A 21,977-nucleotide genomic window follows, 5' to 3' on the forward strand; every position below is an offset into this window, starting at 1 on the left:
GTGGGGATGGGTAAAGCATTTCTCCCTTGTCCTGAGATAACATGTTGTACGGGCAAGGCAGTTTCATTGGCGGAGAAAGGGAAAGCTCCATCAGATGAGAGAACCAGGGTTGGTGGGCCCACATTGGGGCCACCAATATCATGGTCACTGGTTCTTGTGCATCTTGTGCACAATCTTTTTGAGTAGGGGAGTCGGGGGGATGGGGAGCGTTAAACAAATTTCCTTGAACATGCTATCCAGAGCCTGTTCCCCTTGGAGCAGTTCTGGGGGTACCTGGAGGCGTAATCTAGGCATTGGCCGTTCTCCAGAGTTGCGAACAAGTAAATCTCTGGGAAGCCCCATAGTGTGAAAACTTTGAAGACGATATCTTCGTTTAGCCGCCATTCCTACTCTACGGGCAGTGGGAAGTCTCTGCTGAGCACGTCCGCCAGAAGATGGAGTTCCCCTGAACGTGTTGGGACAACAGGAAAATCTTGTGTTTGAGAGCCCATATCCAAATGTTCTGGGACAGCTTAGTTAGCCCTGGAGTGTGTGTGCCCCCTAGTTTGTTCAGGTAATACATGGCCGCGGTGCTGTCTGTTAGGACCAGGACTGTCTTTCCCCTGTAACTGTCTGAAAGGCTTTTAGTGCTTTGAACACCTGCTGGGAAGGAGCCTAGTGCTTTCCGACATTTCCAAACTTTCCAAGCACTTCTGTTAACTGTTTTCTAAGCACTACTAGAGTCCAGGGGGGGAGGAGGGTCACAAAATAAAGATCGGTAGGATTGAAATAGGATATGCAAATAACTTAGTTGAATGAATTTTGTAAAAATGTTACATTATATTTAGTTTTCTCTGAGCATGGTAAAGAGCAGGCTCTCTGCCAAAAAGGAATGTGCTTGCGCTAAGAATAGATCGCAGAGCTCGTGTTGCGTCACTGAGGCTAAGGCTAGAGAACACGAAGTGGCTGAGCAACTGTTCCTGTCAATCACGAGCAAATGGAGATTCAGCACGACAGAGTACTAGGAAAACAAGGGTTTTTTGTAGGAATTATTGGACCACATCAAATATAATTTTATGGAGTTACTGTTGAGAGAATTGGCGTAAAGGGACCATACGAAACTTTTGAGGTTTGACAAATTTGTTTGCTGTGCGCAAGTCTAGTACAGGGCGCATGGTGGGATCCTTTCTGGGTACAAGGAAGTACACTGAATAAATACCCTTGTTTATCTGTAGAATCGGGCCCGACTTCTATGGCGCCCTTTTCTTGAAGGATCTTTGCCTCTTGCAGAACGATGCGCATGTGTTCCGGAGTGAGGCGTTGTGATTTTGGTGGTCTGAACTGAGCTGGTCAGCAAAATTTTATGTAGTACCCATGGACCACGGTCTTGAGTACCCACTGGTCTGTCGTTATGCCCTCCCATTCTTGAAGGAAAGATGTTAGACGGCCCCCGGCCGGGGTGGTATGGGAGGGACTGATACAATGGTCATTTCGGACCTGAGGCCAGGGAGCCTCTGCGGGTGGAACCACGGACTCTACCCTTTCCACGCCGCTGTCCTCTAGGTGGATAGGTGGTGTTTTTAGATCCTTGTGCAGAGTTCCAGTTATTTCCAGAACTGTACTGGTTCTGAGGGGAGTGGGATTGCCCAAAAAAGGACCAGCGGGAGCCACCCCTTCTCTGTTGAGAAGGTTTCTGGGTAATCTGCTAAAGGGACTTGAGTTGTTCATGTTCTTTCTTAGCTGTTTCCAGTGCTTCGTCCACTGCTTTGCCAAACCAGTTGTTTTCTTCAATGGGCTTGTTCATCAAGGCAGCCTGGGTCTCCGGTTTAAACCCGGAGTGCCTTAGCCAGGCATGTCTCTTGAGCAATGTACCTTGTGCCAAGGTTCTTCCCGCAGTTTCAGCAGCGTCTCAAGTGTTCTGAAGCACATTTGGATTCATCCGCTTGCCTTCTGATATGATGGCGGGCAACTTAGCCTGCAAGGGGTCTGGTACTTCTTGAAGGCCTTCTTGCAGCAGGTTCCACTGGACATCTGTATAACTAGCCAATAAGGTGGTATTATTGGCTATTCGGGTGGAAAATTCAGCAGCAGTTGTGACCCTCTTTCCCAAAGCATACAGCCTCTTGGACTCCTTATCGGGCGGTGCCTCTCCTGTACACAGGGGTACACCCGCCCGTTTTCTAGTAGTGGTAACTACTAAAGAATCTGGAGAGGCTGCAGGTCAGTAGGACAAAGTCGGAACAATTTCTCAACCCTCAGGTTCACTGCTCTAGTTTGAGCTGGTGTTAACAATGAGGGTGCCAGTCTTCTCTTGATAGAGTTTAACAAAGGAATAGCCTGGCTGGGAGGGGGCTTTTCTTTGAGGATGTCCTCCACAAACTCAGAATCTGGCACAGCTTCTTGTGTGGCGATCTGAAAATGTTTGGTCGCCTTCTACAAAATGGCGTTAAACGCCATTTGATCGTCCACTGGAGAGGCCTGGTGTGCTGGGGTGGAGGTGAATCCATTCACAGGGCATTGGGGTCCGGGGTAGTAACAGGGGACGGCCAAGGTTGAGCCTCAACCTGGCGGCTGTCATCCCAATTGTCCAGAGGATCTGCAGGGTCATCCATATTGTAATGGTCCCCAAAGTGGGCATCATCTTGCACATGTGTCCACCTGGACCTCGTCATCAGGGAGGTCATAGGTATATTCCTCATGAGGATCGTCAAAGGTTTGTGGAAACTTGGCTATAGTTGTAAAGGGAAGGTCCTCCCTTGGCCTTTTGGGAGCAAGCTTTTCAGAATAAGAGACATTTCTCTAGTCTGTCCATGCACCCCTCAAATTTCTCCCTGGCCTATGGGGATGAACCAGAGGGGTCTTGGGGGGAGGAAAGGGCTCATGTTCCTCTCTGGAACGGATTTATCCCCTTGCGTGCTGGATAGGGGCACAGGACTCTCGGAATAGCCCTTGCCGGGTTCTGTAGGCTGTGGCGCATCTCTCGGCGTGTCCATAGGCCGTTCCGTGTGTTTCAACATATCCTTCGGTCGTTCTGTGCGTTTCGCAGCATCTTTTGACCTTTCTTTCTGACTAACCACCAAAGCAATCCTAGCGATGCTATCATCCTGGAGCGTCTCGACCGCTGCATGTGTTTTAGTGCTAGTGCCCTTTGTATTACAATGCACAGTTGCAGGCCGCTGCTGTGGTTGTGGGGAAGACTGCAAATCATCAAGATCAGTGGATCCCGTCGAAGTTTGACGGGTCCGTTGGCGCGCTTCGACTGACGCTGAAGCAGAACCTTGGGTTGTGAGTTTGGGGTATACAACCTGTGCGTCCCAGTCGCCGGGATTTTTTCCCCCATTGCATGACTTGCATCGTGCCTGGCGCAGTCGGGGACGGACGCTGCGTATCGAGAGCTCATGGCTTCTGATACAGAGGACTGGTCATCGCTAGCCCCTCCCCCCCCCCATCACTTTTGGCAGCGGAAGAAATTTCAGCCTGCGACAGGCCATAGGCCGCCTACCTCTTTGATTGTCTTAGGATGCAGGAGCTTACAAGCTGAGCAAGCCGCTTCGTTGTGGTGGAGAGGAAGACAGCTGATACACCGACGGTGCTCATCTTTCCACAGGTCTTTGGTCCTACACGAGGGGCAAAACCTAAATGGAGTCTTGTCCATAGCGCAAGTCAGGTAGAGGAAAGGCATACTTGAAAGAATATGGCCTTCCCCGACCCCCTCTCCCGACTGCAAGGGCCAGCCACGTGGACGGCAGCGCCGCAGGATCAACAGGCAGTCAAAATTCTCCAGCAGTCTTCGGCGATGCACAGGATTCAACCGTCGAAGTGACCTTAGGGGAAGAAATGACCAAAGTCGATCATTATAAGAATAATGCAATCTCTTTTTCAAGAGCTCCGCATTAGGACAACCAGTAATCTGGATCGAAAAAAAACAATCTGAGGGACCTCGACGCGTGAGGGAGTTTGGGTACACTACACGTCACGTTAGGGATAGTGTTACAAGCGTGCCCATGTCGACGTCCACTTTCGATTCTCGAAAGACAAGATGCAATACTCTGCGGTTACCACTGGATGTCTGACTATATGCACAGCATGTGATTCTAAGCAGATTAACAAGCATCAGAAAGGTAATTCATAATTGCTCTGTCATCCTGCTCTCCCTCCATGCCAACTGGTTGGGACCACACTAAAAAGCCTTAATATTAAGGGCGGAAGAGACTGCATACAAGATGCTCAAGCAAACAAATTGCGAAGCACCTCTTGGCCAAAAGTGGCATTGCTCTTTGAAGGGTCTATATCATAACGCTTTCAAAATGCAAGAGGGATACCCAGGTAGCAGCCCAACAAATTTCTGTAATAGGGATGTGCCGAATAAAGGCTACTGATGCTGCCTTAGGGCAAGAGGCCGAAGTCTGTGGAGCCGAGAGCTCCTTCAAGCCGTAGGCTTTTGCAATATATGAAAAGACTCACCTACCAAGTGAAGCGTTTGCTGCCTTATTTCCAGGCGAAAGACCACTATACGTGACAAAAAGTTATTCTGCTTTTCAGCTTGGTTATTTCTAAATATATTAAGCCGGAGAAGAATGTGGTCTGGGATGATAAATTGGAAGGAACATTTCTTGGTGCAGATGAAATTCCCCAACTAGCTTAGGCAAATAAGGCAGCACTGTGCGAAGGACCATCTTCGCATTATGAAAAATCAGATACCATTGAGTACAGGAACTGAAGTTCTCCTATTGTTGCTGAAATAATGGCCACCCAAAAAGCAGTTTTCCATGTTAGGAGGCCAATATCACAAGAAGCCATCGGCTCAAACGGTTTGTGCATTAATGCTGCCAGCACCAAGTTTAGATCCCACGGAGGTGGAGAATCGCCAATAGGTGGATACGACCAGATAATGAAAAATACTTCTCTCTAATCAAATAGGAACCAATTGCTGACAAGCAATGTTTACAAGTGTCTACTTTCACTCCTGTAGATGCCAGGAATTATATAAAAGACATCTTCAGACACTTGCAATGGGTTTAAAGTTTGGCACAGAGCAACATGGCAAAAAGGTCACCATTTGCTTTTAGGTTGCTTCCTTGTGGATGCCTTTCTGGAAGCAATCAATTCTTAGATTCTGCTCAGATAAATGCAAATGAGTGAAGGTCAGTTTCTCAGGCACCAAAGGTTCAGTAATTGAGTAGCGGGCTGAATCAACTGCCCCCTCTGCAGAATCAGAAGTTATTTCGTTCTCGCCAGATCTAACGTAGCAAGCCGTGTCGATCCAACATATCTGCGAACCAAATCTGACGCGGTCAGAATGGAACTACAATAATCATTGTAGAGTTCTGTGCTGCGTTGAATTTCATCAATGGCTTGCGTACTGGGGCCAGGGGTGGGGGGGGGGGGTGTAGAGGAAACTCAGATTGGTCGAACAAAATGCTATACAACTGCAGAGTGTCTCCCAAAGGAGGACGTCCCTGGCCCTCCCTTGACGAGAACTGGGGACAGAGGACATTGTACTGTGTATGATCCTTTTTCTGGAACAACATCGTTCCAACAGATGGCTTTAGTTCCTATTTGTGTGGCGCAGACTACAACCTACTCAAGTTATCAGCCAAGACGTTTCTCTGCACCTTGTGAGAAACATGAAGGTGTTCTCACTGCTGGAACCCAGGGATGTCACGCTCAGGTGACAGGGGCGGACCATCGATTTTGGATTCCAACCCTGGAGGCAGACAAGTAAGGGAGGATCACCTGGGTAAAGGATCTCTGGGAGAACACCTAAAGGTGAGACATGATATTCCCCCCTCCCTGCTTTAATTTCCTTACCAGATGTCTTTGTAGGTTACGGTTATACCAACTCCTCACAACCTTATCCCTTATTGGAAAACAAACCTGGGATACCAACCAGGACGATAGAATTTGACCTCATATTACAACAGTGAGGAATACCCCTCTTTATCAAAACACGTTTAAAAAATGAGTTACTTCTTACTACAGGAGAAAACACCAACACCACTGTTTTTGTTCCTCCTTTTTTTATTGCATAATTCATACCCTTATCCCAACACTTTACAAGTCACATGATCCTCACCCTTCCCATTTTATCAGTACTACTGGCCCGAGGAAGATCAGGAACAGAAACAAGAAGATTACCTCTGACTATTTTCAATGGCTCTGTCACCGTAACGGGGCCAGGCAAGGTCAGTCCTCCCTTTCCAATCATCCCCACCTGAAACCGGTTAACTTCCCCACCTGGGATAAAAGTCGGAGCACACATGTACACGCTGAGCAAGGCTGGGAGCGAGAAGGGACCGAAATTCAGGAGCTGCTGTGAATGCGACATTAGAGGGCAGAAAGCCAGAGGACTTTATGAGCTGTGGATAAGTCAAGAAAGGCAGGCAAAAGAACCAGACTTGCAACAAGCAGCTAATAACCCAAGCTGTAAGTCGTCCTTCTGGGGAACCTTGAACCTGCTTCACTCCCGGTGAATGATTGAATTGGGGAGGTTTGATAAAGCTACGAGTAAAGGGAACCTTGAACTCAGGCATGCAAACAAAATTAAAACACAGCTGGTGAGTTAAAAGAAGAAAAAAGGCTTGGTTGTTTTTGCTTGGAAATAACTATCAAGACAAGGTTGCACATAATATGGCAACCACGAGTAAAGAAAGATCAACGCTTTAAAGTTACAGTGTGATACAATGTACACAAACTGGTTGTGCTGTTGAAAACGGCACAGTCGAAAGTCTCTGTAGTGACATGCCTGACTATTCAAAGTCCTGAGGCAAATGGGATGATTGGAAATAGAAAATAACGTGAATTGAAGCCTGCGCCCGATCGAGGGCAGCTTGTGTGAGCTGGAGAAACGCATTTCAAGCCTAAGCCCAACTGAGAGGCTGATGTGAATGATAAGAGGTCTGAGCCCGACTGAGGGAAAACAGCAATATTATGAGTGGCTCGAGTACAACTGAGCGAAGCCCATAACCTTGCAACTACAAGTACCAGAAAGCATTCGGAAAAAGTGACAGTAATTTTTTGTTACTGTTTTATTGGTTTTAAAAGAAACATTAAAAAAAACAAGAACTAGAACATGCTACATGATTCTGTTTAAAAAAAAAAAAACTTTAACATTACAGCTCAATCATCATCTTTCTCCCATTAACAATCAATTTCCAAGTGATAAAAGAGTATCTCAAACCCCCTTCACCCACTCCCTTTGATGACAACAGAAATTCCAGCATTTTCATTGTGGCAATTACCAGTCCTGTTTGTTCACCTATCAATACCCATTTCCAGCACTCTATACGGCTCAAAGTGGTCATTTCCCCCATAGCAATTTGCAAACCATTATCAAATGGATTGGACATTCCACCATTTCAGGTTGCTTACAAAATATACACCATGGATTTTGGACCGCAGGCAACTTCCTCCTCCACTGGACTTTTCTTATATCCAGGATGTTTAAGCAACATCTTAAAAGGAGGTCACAAATCTTCAGGGAGGGACATTTCTGCAGGTAATTAGGGAGCTCATTCATACCCTTTCCATCTTCAATCAACAAACAACCAAGCTTGTCTTTCCCACAACGATCTCTAGTATCAATCCTGTCCCAAGCTTGGAGCTTTTTCTTCACCTTACATGGATCTATCATTAGATCTCCAATCGCAATATCCCTCCCCTTCAGAATTTTCTCAACTTTCTCTTTCCAGCAACCCATGTATTGATCACAGATCTCATTATCCCCCCCTTCAGTCATTCAAAAGGACTAATAATAGGAGTTTCAATGCATTTGCAGTATAGTGCCATCGTCTTCCATACCATCATGGACTCCAGGGAGTGTAATTTCAGTTCTAGCCTTATCGCACTAGTTGGCAGGCTATTTGGAAACCCCAAAACCTTCTGCCAGAAAATACCCTTGAGCTTATCCCACACCAAGAAGGACAAATGGAGGATCGCTTCCGCTCCACAAGTTAGCATTTGAGCCATTTTCTGCTTATAAAAAGCAAATTATTGGTATTAACGTATATCTCCTGTACTTCTGAAAGGTCCGCCCTTGATGGGAATAGTTTCTTACCGGTCACTCCATTTCTACAGCATTGGTATCTTTCATGGATTCACATGCTTATAATATTCCCCGTCGTCAGACTGGGAACCCTCGGTACATTTATAAAGACGTTTTCCATAGGAAAAATTTCGACACTTGTGTGTCCTATCTACATCGTTTTGGGCCACGTACGCCTGCGCCAATAGGACGTAGCTGTATGAACATCCCGGCCCCCTCGGCTCCCTTCAGATTTTAACCCCCCACCCCCAAAGTAGTCTGGGGTATAACTGTTTGCATACAGGGGAGGCCGGAGGGCGCACGTGAATCCATGAAAGATACCAATGCTGGAGAAATGGAGTTACAGGTAAGATACGATTCCCTTCTCCAGCATTGGATCATTCATGGATTCACATGCTTAGAATAGATTATATAGCAGTACTCCTGATTTGGCGGCATGAATGCAAACCAATACCATCATAACCACACATGTCTCTTGTCATTGAGAAATCTTCAGCGGTTACACGTTAACCTTACACAACAAAATAAATTACAATATATTGATCGACGGATATACCCCTGTATAGGGCTTACCTCACTGAAACAGATGACGTAGGACTGCTTCTCCCATCCGTTTATCTTCTGCATGTTGCTGTTCGAGGCAATAATAACAGGTAAATGTATGTAGCACCGACCAGGATACCGCCTGACAGATATCGCCCAGCGGAATCCCAGCCCACAATGTCGCCGAAGATGAAGTGGATCTTGTGGAATGGGTTCTTGTCCAGCGGCTTTCCCGCTTTCGAGTGACAAAAGGCAACCGTCGACGAGACCCACTGAGCCAGTCCTTGTTTTGAGATTGCTTTTCCTTTTGCCGAAGGGCCATAAGCCCCAAATAGCCGTTTTGTAACTCTAAATTCTTGAGTAGGATGAAGGTAAAACTTAAAGCTCTTTTCACATCCAATGTATGGAGAGCTTTTTCCGCGACAGATGAAGGGGTTGCGAAGAATGTCGGTAGTACAATAGACAAATGTTTATGAAAGACAGTTGGAATTTTTGGTATGAAATGAGGGTTGGTCACCAACACCACCTTGTCTTTGAAAAATCTCAAGTATGGAGGATCAATGACTAATGCTTGCAGTGCCGAAGTGATAGCCACCAAAAAAGCCAACTTCCACAATAAAAATGTTAAAGACGAAGACGACATAGGTTCAAAAGGAGCTTTCATTAGTTCTGTCAATACTAGGTTAAGACTCCAGTTCGGAGGAAACTTTTTAATTGGGGGGAAAAGTACGAAATATACCTTTCATAAAGTGTTTAACTAGCCGATCACTAAACAGTGGTGATGAATGCCTTTTACGAGTGAATCTCGAAATGACTGCCAGATGAACCTTTATCGACGAAAAAGACAGACCTCTTTCTGCTAAATGCAGCAAATATGGAAGAAGCTGCTCCGGAACGATATTCGGGCTCCAAACCTGATTGATCCTTACACCACATGCAGAATCTCCTCCACTTACATGCATATGAAGTATTCGTGGACGGAGCCCGTGCGGCTTGCAAAATTCAAAGGCAGTCCGATGAAATGGTTAGGGTACCAAACTCCGAGAAGTCAGGAGCCAGGCTGTCGGGCTGAGACCAGCCGGATCGTGATGCCACACTGTTCCCTTGTCCCGAGACAGAAGGTTCGGAATCTTCTGGAACCTCACCGGTTGCGCTATCAATAGCTGGAGCAGGTCGGAGAACCACGACTGTTACGCCCAATAAGGAGCCACTAAGATCACCCGACACGGGTATCTGTGAATCCATGGCAGAGTCCGTCGTATGAGTGGAAATGGGGGAAAGGCGTACACAAACTTGTCCGTCCACGGGAAGGAGAATGCTTCCCCCAGCAAATCGGGTTGTGGTCATCTGCTTGCGTACTGTGCACATTTCTTGTTCTCTCTCGTCGCGAAGAGATCCGGGGACGGTTGTCCCCATTTTTTGAAAACCTTTGCCAGCTGTTGGTCATCCAATTCCCATTCGTGCAGCTGATTCATCTCTCTGCTGAGAGAGTCTGCTTGTACATTTTTTACTCCCGGCAGATGGTAGGCCAATATACTTCTATTTTGATTTAGAGCCCAGTGCCATATTTCTTGAGCTTCGGTCGAGAGATCCTGGAACGAGTACCTCCTTGCTTTCTTAGGTAGAACATTGTCATCGTATTGTCTGTTAATATTCTCACTACCGATTCTTTTATGTGTGGTAGAAAGGATTTCAGGACCCAATGTACCGCCCTCAATTCCAGCACGTTGACATGAAGGGCTGACTCTTCTGACGACCACAGACCTTGAACTTGTAGAGATCCCAGATGCGCTCCCCATCCAGTCAGAGACGCATCAGTCACTATTGTCATTTGAAATTCTGGCTCCTGCAGGGGCATCCCTCTTGATAGATTTTTGAAGAGTTGCCACTATCGAAGTGCTCGTAGAAGCTTGTTGCTGATAGTCAATTTGTCCGACCAAAGCCCCTGACTCTGGGACCAACGACCTGCCAGGAATTCTTGAATTGGCCTCATGAAGAGACAACAGTTGTTTACCAAGGGGATACACAACGCCATGGCCCCTAGTAGTGACATATCTCCTCACCGACACTCTGGTGTTGACTTTCCACTCTTGCCTGTAGCCTGAGCTTGTGAACCCTCTCCACAGATGGTTTCACCAACCCTGACTGAGTCTCGAACTCCGCACACAAACACACTACGTTCCTTGAGGGAGTTAGCTAGGACTTTCCGAAGTTGACTGCAAATCCTAACTGTTGCAGAAGTTGCATGGTGGCCTTTAGACTTGCTTGTGTCTTTATTGGGGACGACGCCCTTACCAACCAATCGTCCAGATAAGGGTAAACATGATGAGCTTGTTTTCTTAACCAGGCTGCTACCGGACCTAAGCACTTTGTGAACGTCCTGGGAGATTACTTTAATCCGAATGGAAGTACTTTGAACTGAAAGTGGGTCCGTCCGACTACAAACCTCAGGAACTTTGTGTCGTCGACGCATTGGTATATGAAAATATGCGTCCTGTAGATCTAACAACGCCAGAAAGTCCCCCTGCTGGATAGATCGGATAACTTCCTGAAGTGTGAGCATCTTGAACTTCAGATTTTTTAGTGTCTTGTTGAGATCTCGAAGATCTAGAATGGGACGCCACTTGCCGTTGGGCTTCTTTACAACGAAGTATCGGGAGTAAACTCCTTGACCTTTCTCGGACATCCGGACCACTTCTATAGCCCCTTTTTGTAGCATAAGTCCTTCTTGTTGTAATATTTGCATATGGGGCTGAGCCGAAAACACTGGTGGAATGTGTGATTGCCTGCTTCTGAACTGCAAAGAATTACCTAGCTTCACTGGTTCCAATACCCACCGGTCTGATGTTCTCTTCTCCCATTCGTCGACACGGTGAGACACCCTGCCTCCCAGGACGTTCTGAAGCTCGTCATTGCTGGTTCTTTGATTGTTTGACCTTCGTCGACGATGGACAACTTCCTCTTCTTCTTGAAGCTTGATAGTCTCGACCTCTTCGAGCAGTTTGGGAAGCCCACCTTTAGCCTTGAGAGGAGTAAGACGGCCTACTGAAGGTCTGGTCCCTGGCTGACACGAATCAGGAATTTCCAGACGCTCCTATAAAGGGGCGAAACGAACGGAAACGTCTGCCACTCTGAAGGGCTCCAAGAGAGTGTGCCGTGTCCGAGTCTTCTTTCATGCCTTTCAAGGCCTCGTCCACTTTTTCTCCAAATAGTTGTTCCCCTTCAAAAGGCATATTAAGCACTTTATATTGTACTTCTGGTCGAAAGTTGGTGCATTTGAGCCAGGCTTGCCTCCACAAAACCACTCTATTGTTAACTTGTTTGAAACCTGATTCCGCCAGGTCTACGGCGATGTTGGAGTGATTTGACGCCTCTTCCCCCTCACGCACCAGCAACATAGCCGATTTTCTATGTTCGTCCGGTAGATGTTCCAGTATGGGTGCTAAACGATGCCACATCTCTGTCATATCTCGCCATAATAGCCAGAGAGTTGGCTGCCTTCACTGTTGTTGCTCCTATCGACAGTACCTTCTTGCCAAAGGCATCTTGTCTCCTGGCCTCGCTCTCCGGAGGAGTTGTACATTTATGTTGTGACCTTGCCTTTCTTGCAGCAGCTGCCAATACCACCGATTCTGGAGAAGGTTGAGAAGACAAACATTTTGGAGTAGACTCAGGAGCTTTACATTTCTTTTTCCAGTCTACCTTTAACTGCAGGCTCCGAGAATGGATGGGGCATTGTCCGTAACCCCTCTTGCCATACAGGATCTAAAATGGGAACCGAAAATACAGATTTTCTCCTCTTCCCCCTATGATCAAACAAGAAACAGTCTTTCTTTTCTTCCTCCTGGGCCAGGCCAAACTCTGCACATGCCTTACCCATCATTGTGTGGAAGGAACCAATGTCATCCGGCGGTGTCGGTTGAGCCGGACTTCTTGGAGCTTCCATCTCAGCCTCCGACTCCCATGTCGGGTCCCTAGAATGGGATGAAGATATATCCGCTTAAGACTCTTCTCGTTCCAACTCGGACTCTGGGAGTTCTCCTTCCTCCGGGGGTGAGCGTGGAGGATCTTCATGAACCGGAATGGCTGTTGATGCCATAACCGTCGGCCGGTGGGAAGGGCCTGGCTCGTCGTCGGCTGGTGTAGTATGTAGCCCTGCCAGAGCACCAACTTGAGGCAACTTCACATCCAGTTTACTCAATAGAGTCTGTAGTGTAGACAATACTTCCAGGGATAACACAGCCTGAGGATTGAGTAAAGGAGCTGTAACTGGTATACTTCGCCCACTCGAGGGCGTCAGCGAGCTGCCCTTTGTAATCCAAGCTCCGTAGGTCCAACCACTGGTTCACGGTCATCTTCCATGGATGATATGGAAAAGGCTGTCTCCTGCTGCAACAGGGTCTCCGGTAAGATCGGATCGTACACCTCCGGTCGCCAGCCTTCCTGCGGAGCCTCCGTCGACGATGCCAACTTCTCGACAGTCGTCGTCGCCTGACTCGACGGAGCTACTGAAGGGACGATCTGCGTCAATGGTAATGAGGGGGTTGACGATCGAACTCCCGTCGATGACAACGGTGGATGCTGCGCAGAATTCCCCAGGTGCCCCCGCCTTTTTTGAGCTGGACTTGTGTTTAGACGAATCGTGACTCGAGGATGACCTATGATGGTCACCTGAGGAGGTTTTTGACAGGTCTTTTCTCTCCTTTTTTGATGAGGAGGAAGACGAAGCTTTTGTTTTTGATGACGATTCCCCCGTAGAATGTTTCTCAGAGGAACTTTTCTCCGTCGAACGCGCCTTTTCGCCGGAGGTTCCGCAGATACCGAACGGCGGGAGACCACCAGAGATTTAGCCCTCGAGGTTAAACTATGTGTAGAGCCTACCTCCGAGGGGGTACACTCCCGCCCAGTCATTCGGCCACATCACCAGCTGTCTATTTCATGGTCTTCTGCGAAAAGCCTTTACAAATGTCACAATTGTCCGCCGAATGATGAGGGTGGAGACAATATAGACAGTCCATATGTCCATCTCATTCGTACACCTTTTTTAATACGCATGTAGCACACGGACGGAATAGAGCCTTCCCAGACATTGGGAAAGAGACATAAAAACAACCTTGTAAAATAGCAGATGACACGAGGTGATCCCACTACTTTGGAAGACGGTTGAAATCTGAAGGGAGCCGCGGGGGTGGGGGTGTTTATACGGCTACATCCTATTGGCGCAGGCGTACTCGGCCCAAAGCGACAGATAGGACACAAAAGTGTCAAAATCATTCCTATGGAAAACTGTCTTTATAAATGTACCGAGGGTTCCCAGTCTGACGGGGAATATTCTAAGCATGTGAATCCATGAAAGATCCAATGCTGGAGAATTATCAATATCGAAAGCCTGGAACGCAGTATAGGTAGTGATCATGTTCACTTTTGCTCTTATTGATATTTAAACCAAGATATACAATGGTGTCAACAATCGCCAAGGGGAGCCCCTCAACTCGCCAAGTGAACCTTTCACGGCTTTTTCTACCCATAGCTTTCCTCACCATGACCTTTCTTCATGCCATTTTGGCTGAGAAAGGACTCAAAGGCACTTAGTCTCCTTTGCAGACCAATCTGAGTCAGGTCTAGAAAGACCAGATTATCCACAAAGAGGACCCATGCTACCTCATTGCCATTAATCTTCGGCAGGAATGCCCTTACTCGCTCTTGTGACTCAGCCATAACCACTATATGCAAATAAAACAGCAGTGGTGCGACTACACACCACTGCTTTAGTCCCCTAAAGGTGTTTATTTTCTCCGATAAGTTCCCCTTCTTGGACAAACTGATCATAACGGATGCATCAGTGTACAGGGCTTTCATGGCTTCAACTAGATCCTCCGGATATCCCCACTTCTGCAGTTTCGCCCATAATCTCCCCCTGATGACACCATCAAAGGCCTGTTCAAGGTCCATAAAAGGCCAAATATAGCGTTTTCCCCCCAGAGTCCAGAGCCCTTTCCTTTAATAGATTCAATATGAAGAGAGTAAGGGACGTACCCACCACCTTCACAAACCGGGTTTGACAAGGGTTTAGGATACCACTCTTCCCAGCCCATGCAGAGAAGTCCCTTAAGAGAACTGTAGCAAAAATCTTCCCTATAGAATCTAACAGGGCTATAGGGTGATAATTCCTGGGGTCGGCTCGGTCCCCTTTTTTAAAAAAATGGGGACAATATTGGCCTCCTTCCAGGATAATGGAATTGCCATATTTTCCATGATCTGCGCAAACATGACAACTAGCAATTTGGCCCATTGAGCTCAAAACAAAGACAAAACCTCAGTCTGAACATGATGACCCTTTTCCCAATCTCTGCATAGGTCTTATATCGCCCTTTGTTTGACCATTTAGTAGGTGCATCTCTCTTATCACAATATTGCTCATCCATTCCAATTCCCGTTCATTCCACAGACCACCTTTAAGCAGAACACCAGCCTTATCAAACAGCTTCATATTAAAATCCCCACAGATGACAATCTTATTCTCAACCCATTCATGCACTGCTTCGTCTACCATTTCCATCACACTAGGGACCAGTTTAGTCTCCTTAGCCATATTTAGGTGCCAATAGAAGTTAATTATCAGAAGGCAGCTTTCTCCAAAATCTCCTTTGCACTGCAAAAAATAAAAAACCCATGCACATACGGGTTTGGGCATTTAACATTGATAAGATTCCAACCAGAGTCAATTTTAATTAGAGCCAGCAATCCCGCCGACGGTCGACCCATCGGTCCCTTTAAAGCTGGGTTTAGATGGACCTGGTATCCATGACAGACCGGTTTAGTAGTCAACCAAGTTTCTTGAAAGAGCAAACTTTCAAATAGGTCAAGATCAGACACTTGTTCATTAAACAGTGGGCTGAACCCTCTAGTGTTCTAGCACCCAATCTTCACCACGTCATAATTTCTTTCTATATGAATCTAATGGGAGGACGTTGATGTATTCAGAGCCCCCGCCAACCATGCCCAATCGTTCACCTCCTGCCTTTTCTCAGGATGCTTGGTCGATTTCTTGCCACTCCCTTTTTCCTGGTTTGCCATTGTAAAATGTAACTCCCATAGGGCACCTTTGTCATAGCTAGACATTGTTCCAATCTGTTTAGGATCTTGTTTTTTTTCCATCCTTCCTCAGTTCTTGGGTTGGGACGTTTATTGAATTTGTTTTTACTTTTCTTGGAACAGTCGCCTCCCTCCAACTCTCAAGAAGTTTCCCTTCATAGTCACTCACTTCGTAGCCCAACCTCTGTCTGTGGGCCATCCCAAAAGGGTACTGCCAGATTTATAGATATTAAGATTGTGTATTTTGTTAAGTATATTTGAGTGTTACTGTTATATTGCTCCCTTCTGAAGGCTTATTCTAACTGACTGTGTTTAAGTGTTTATTTGAATACTTGTCACTGAATCTCGGTCTAACACTCCTACAGCTCACATTGGCCCCCTGAGATAACCCTGGCTGCTCAATCACACTACCAACCTGTATAGTACAGACGTACACTAAAGGTTGGGTTCCTATTGCCAGGAGGTCAGGGTTGTTGTAGTGCACCCAAAGGGTACTGCATACAATCTTGCCTAACAGCCAGCAAATCTCAGAACATAATGATTGTGCGCCTCAGGAGCCCAGAAACTGAAGTTAGTCTTGAGCAGTTGTAGATTACCAATCTGTTAGTCTGTGCTCTTGCAACAAGGTGAGCTACACAGGTTCCAACAGGTAAAAGGGGTCTAGGAGGCGAGTAACCAGCTAGTCCCAACGATTTAAAGAAAGATCGTGGATGTCATGATATCAGGCTGGAGCCATGCCACGATCACCTACATGGCCCTCAAGGGCCTCTCCATCCCTCCAAAGACCCACTTGGAGTCAGACTTGGCGCTTGTGGCACCAGACTCACTCACTCCCATAGGATAACATTGGGGATTGGACTTGTAGTGCATTGATGGGGACAAGATGGATGCCCCCACATATTTCGGTTCCCAGAACTGCATGTGCAGTCTAGTCTTTTGAGTGTGATTCAGCCCAGAGACACCTGGGATACCCAGAGACTATTTAAGCCACATCCAGGCTGAGAAACATGCTTTGTGTTTTCTGCAGCTTGACACTCACCGTGTTTGGATCGGTCTCCAGTAGGCCTGCATCTTTCTTCTGCGCTCAGCTCCTGCAAGAACAAGAACACTGTTAGGAACAGCCTTACCTTGCGGCGCTTCTGCCCATCATTCATTGCTCCTTCTGTTCTGCGGGCATCTTCGGCGGTGTCATTCCCATCCCGGCACGCCGCTTCCTAAGGAAAAGGGAAAAGAACAGAAAAAAGGCATTAGTAAGCATTCAGCAAATCTTCGCTTATTTTTAGAGACTGTACGAGCTTCAAACACTTACCTGAATCCCAGCCACTCTGGACGAACTCAGTCTCCAGAACTTCTCACCCATCTGCAAGAAGTGCAAGAGTGAAAAGACACTCCAGGTTAGCGTGGAAACATCTAGAGGCGTCGCATACCGCGCTTACTCACCGCATTTCTTCTTCATAACCGGCATCCACGCTGAAAGCGTCGCAGCACCTAAAAGACACAGAAAAAGAACTCCGTACAATACAAATACGAAAGGGTTGCATCGCTCTCTCACTCACCTTCAGTGCTACTCATCTCAGCAGCACGTCGCCATCCCCGGACACTGGCCATCATCTAAGGAAGGAAATGAACGAAGTTAGAGAACAGTTCAAAAGACTCATTATACTTACCTGTCAGACTCTTGCCAGTGAAGTAACTAGGCAGCAACGAGCCTGCATCAATCAACGCGCCCCTGCGCTGAAAGCAAGACGGAGAGCACACTTTCCAAGAAAACAAGTTGAGCTGTGGATCAAAGGGAAGGGTTGGACCCTGGGGAAGAAGGGGTTCAAGCACACAGACAATAGGGAGTTAAACTCTACCAATCCTGTGTTTCAGGCCCAGTCTCCAGTCGAGTAGACTCCAGGGAAGGGTTCGAGGTCGTAAGAGGTCAGAACAGGCTGAGTGACGTCCCTGTGGATACCAGGTGAGCGTTACAGTGGATTCTGTTCCAGCCGGTTATGTTAAGGTATCACCTTTGTAGGTGCCACAGCAGAATGTCCGCTTAATCTTCTTCGGTTAAATTCCTCTTCAGCTGCTTCAGGATGAATACCCGCCATTGACAAAACCTAAAGTATATAAAGCTCCATTTTCATAGCATTCCTCTTAGGGGATGGATGGAAACTCAGCCTCCAATCAGGGCACTGTACCATTCAAACATGTGCTGGCCACCCAATCAGGCACAGTCTCTGCAGTTAAACCTTTCATGGTTTCCTTCCAGGCAAATTCAAAAGTATGTGGACTCAGTGAATCATAAACGCTGCAGCCAGCTATGGCCAGGACTACTTTTAGCTTCCAACCCAATGAAAATAATTACTATATACACACACAACACTTATTTCCATGCTTACTATGTTAACATAACCTCGTTATTGAGTCTCACAAGAAGTTGAAAACCAGTTTGCCATTTTAATTGGGGACCAGCAGGGGACAGGCCTTTGTTGCCTTATCACAAAACAGTTAAGTATCATGTTGCCACTTACTAAACACTGCATCACTTTCTCAAGACAACGCTATGACAGTTTTCTACCTTTGGGCAAAATACCATTTGTTGCCCCTTAGCAGTGTCTCCTGCTTGCCTCTCCCCGCAGTGCATGCATGTTGTTCTCTTGATGCCACGCTATAATGCCTTCACAGCATGTATTAAAGGTCAGCATTCACTGCGTGGCCTTTTTGCTGTGCATGTCCTGTGGAAGGCACACTTCTGTGCTATGCACAAAATGACTGCAGTATTGTTGGGTGGGCTGGATCTGTATTGCTCGGAGCAGCGTATGGTGGTTCTAAATCCTCTTGTGTAAAGATGATCTCTCAGGCCTGGCCTCAGAGTAGGGTTCCAAAAAGGTTAGAAAAGGCTGGTATCACAGGACACAAATCTGAATGTACACAAGACATTGTTACACATACAGTTATGGCAGGGATCTGTTAGAAGTGAAATTATTCCTCACCATTACCTTGGAGGCCCTTAGGAAGGTCCATAGTTTTCACCAACTCTTCAGCAATATCAAAAGCGTTGAGGCCGCTCAGCTTCTTCTCCCAGAATAACTGTTAAGGAAAAAGACCAACATTTATTTGTGTGTCCCATGTAACAATGAGCAAATGCGTCACAAACGTGTTGCAATGGTTGCCTTATTGTGGTTTGCAATGACCCTGGGATTAAGACCCTGGAACACAGTACTTGGCTAGAAGTTTTATAAACCTCATTAGGCGGAGTAGAATAATATATGCAGTTTATGCAATTCTAACATAAGACTATTCAGAATTCTGCCAAAATGTTTTTGTTCAGAAAAAGTGTTGTGGGAGAGCTGGGAAAGGAAAATACCATGATCCACTCAAGATAGGCATGCTAGAAAAAGAAAGATACCAACATAAATTCATGTACCAAGACTGTAGACTTCAACACCTGCTCATGTGGTGGATCTCAACTGAGTTTGTGAAAGATCCTTTATAAATCAAATGTAGCTAATAGAACACAACCAATTCATTACATCCGAAAGATAAAACAATACCAGATAATCCTATTGCAACGGGTAAAGCTAGAGGAGGAGGAAACTGAAATCTGAAAACTAAACCAGTGGACATTTATTTGTGTTACCCTAATTTACAAGATGGCTTAAACAGTACAGTGAATAGAAACATATTTTGGATAAACCCATGTTTATAATGAAAAATTACACAATGACACAAGTAGGTGTTAACTAGTTTCATTTAGTCAAGAGATGTGGTTGACATGAACGCCTCTATAAGGACTAGGGCTTTAGCAACAACTAAATAAGTGTGTTTCCATTTTGATGCGATCTGTGCAAGAGAGGTCAGATGGACTGAGAGCAGCAGGTTCTCAATATGGTTCATCTACAACTCCTTTCAGAACGGAAGGTTAACTCATTGTGGCAAGGTGGTCAGTATGGGGTAAACTAAAGTGACCACAGCCTTTTACCAAACTGGGACTCAAGTCTCCCTCTGGTTTCTAGTCGACTAAATGTCTCCAAAATGTAACAGCAGGTTTCTTCATCTAAATTAGTCAGATAAAATATAACATTGGTAGGCAAGATTGTATGTAGTAACCCTGTGGGAGACTATTGGCAATAGGTAACCCAAACTTTGGTATAAGTCTGTACTACAAAAGTTGGTAGAGTGACTGAGCAGCCAGACATATCTCAGGAGGGGTCAATGTGGGCTTTAGGGTTGCAACAGAGGTTCAAAGTGACAAGTATTCAAATAATACATATACTCAAGGTTTCTTGATTAAATAATCGTTTATTAATTTAACAGTCAGTTTTAAAATAAGCCTTCTTTGGAATGGAGTAATTGGCAACAATAAAAATAAACTTCAAAATACACTCCTTCAGTTCAATAAGGTAAGTAGATACACTTTTGGGATGGCACACAGATTTTCCTATACCCTGAGGAGACTTCAATTGCTAGGACAGTGTGGACATTAATATTTCACTTTTCACACTTAAATGGTAATACTGAAGTTGTGGCAAAAAGGAAAAGGTTAAGGAAAGAAACAATGGTTAGCAAGTTTCTCAAACAGGTAAACACTTTTGAACCTCCTAAGGCAATGTAGATTAACCCTTTCCCATCTATACAAGTAAGGTATGCATGACTTTTTGGAGGGATAGTTAAAACACAAAGTCAGAGGTTAGAAGAGTCTTCATGGAGCCAGGACAGCCAATGTCTCTTAAGCAAAGTCTAGGGGAGCTGAGGCACTTCTTGAAGGTAGGCAAACGTCTTGCACAATGTTAGAGAGTTTTGGCGGAAAAGAAATCACTGTTGTGCCACAAGCTGGGAGGCTTGTTAAAGACAAAGCTGCAAGCAACTCTGCAAAGGCAGCCAATGCAAGTCTCAACTGAGAACAAGCAAGCTACACAACCAGAGCCAAGTACCCTTTAGTTCACAATACCTTAGGTCTGAAGAAATGGTTCCAGCTGGCTTCTGTTCCGGTTATAGTTCCTGCAGAACCTGCTGTTCCTGGGCCTCAGTCGTGGGGACAAGGGGGAGAACGTATGGGGACTTCTGCACTAAGATTCGAAGGTCGGTGGCAATAATGGGTAAAGTTCAGATCAGCGGCACTTTGCGGTTTCAGCTTCTCGCAAATAGCACAACTGCGGTTCTTGGACACCTTGTGGACTTTCCTTGCTTCTGGGCTCCAGCACTCTGTTGAGGTGGCTCGGGCTTGGACAGCCCTGCTGCAAGGGAGTCCAGCGAATCTTCCTGGAGCCCGGGTCTGGCTTATGCACTCGATTCTAGTCATCCTGTCCCCTGGCACTCAGATCCTGCTGCAGCAATGGAAGTACAGCCAGCAGAGATAGGGGTTTCAGTCTAGTTAGTCTTGGGGTCGATTGGTCCCACCAACCCAAGGGGAGAAGTCGTCTGTTCCAGGCTTCTCTAGTCAATGACGAAATAGGAGCTTCAGCACTGCAGCAGGGCTGAACCTGGAAACCCAACGGTCCAGGAGTTGCAGCAAGCGTCTCTTCCAGTTTATATCTTCGGTTCCTTCTTCCAGTGGTCGGCTCTGCCTTCCTTGCAAAAAATACTCGCGTTTTATGCAAGTTTCTCCCATTCATTCGCAGTCTGGCTGTCACTCACACAGCAGGGTGGCTGTCCTCCAAGGTCAGCTAGCCAGCCATTCACCTTTGGGTGCATTCCTGTAATCAACGAGACTAACCACAGGGAGTTTCGGGAACCTCCCTTGCGTCCTAGCGTGCCAGACACGCTGGAGCCAGAGGCCAGCTTCACCAGCGAATCCTGCCAAAGACAAAACCAACAAAGGGACCAAACCTGGTTTGGCGCGCAGAGTAAATCTCAAGAAGGACCTTTCCAACAAGAAACAGTGAAAAAAGACGACTGGGGCCATTTTGACAAAATGGGTACCCTTCGATGCTATACTGCAGCTGCAAACGCAGCCGGTGGTAAAAACACAATGGTAGGAAAAAGTAAACCACTGCCACCAGCCATTAATTGTAGAATGGGTAACATAAAAATGTTACACGAGAAGTTAGACAAAGGGGATACTAAATAACCCATCCAGCACCCTATTGTAAGATAGTGTGTGCTGGGTCTACAAAGAAGAAAACGTAAGTAAAGTCAATTTTACTTTTCACTTTACTACTATTGGAAACAGTTATCCAAGAGAAGGTATTTAAACCTTAGCAGAAATCCTTTGGATTTCTCTGTGGCACTGCACTGGAGCAGCTGTGTGTCACAATGTAAAAAGATGCCGCCTATGGAGTTTGTCAGACTCCAAAACCAAAAGAAACAGTGTTCAAATCAAATAAAAATG

At 46.2% G+C, this 21,977-nt stretch overlaps 1 protein-coding gene across 8 annotated transcripts in view; it reads right to left on the reverse strand.

Moving 5' to 3' along the window:
• Positions 1–21,977, reverse strand: part of MBD3 (methyl-CpG binding domain protein 3) — a 394,240-nt gene that overhangs the window by 219,479 nt on the left and 152,784 nt on the right. For 4 of the 8 annotated variants that reach the window (XM_069649478.1, XM_069649476.1, XM_069649480.1 and 1 more), the window contains one exon: positions 18,646–18,736. In XM_069649478.1, coding sequence (XP_069505579.1) covers positions 18,646–18,736 — 91 coding nt within the window. Of the gene's footprint in view, positions 1–18,639; positions 18,737–21,977 lie in introns of all 8 variants that reach the window. The other 4 variants (XM_069649479.1, XM_069649475.1, XM_069649481.1 and 1 more) reach the window with 1 other exon arrangement.

This window comes from Ambystoma mexicanum, chromosome 1p (genome assembly GCF_040938575.1).
Source record: "Ambystoma mexicanum isolate Mex_15411 chromosome 1p, UKY_AmexF1_1, whole genome shotgun sequence".
Lineage (NCBI taxonomy): Eukaryota > Metazoa > Chordata > Amphibia > Caudata > Ambystomatidae > Ambystoma > Ambystoma mexicanum.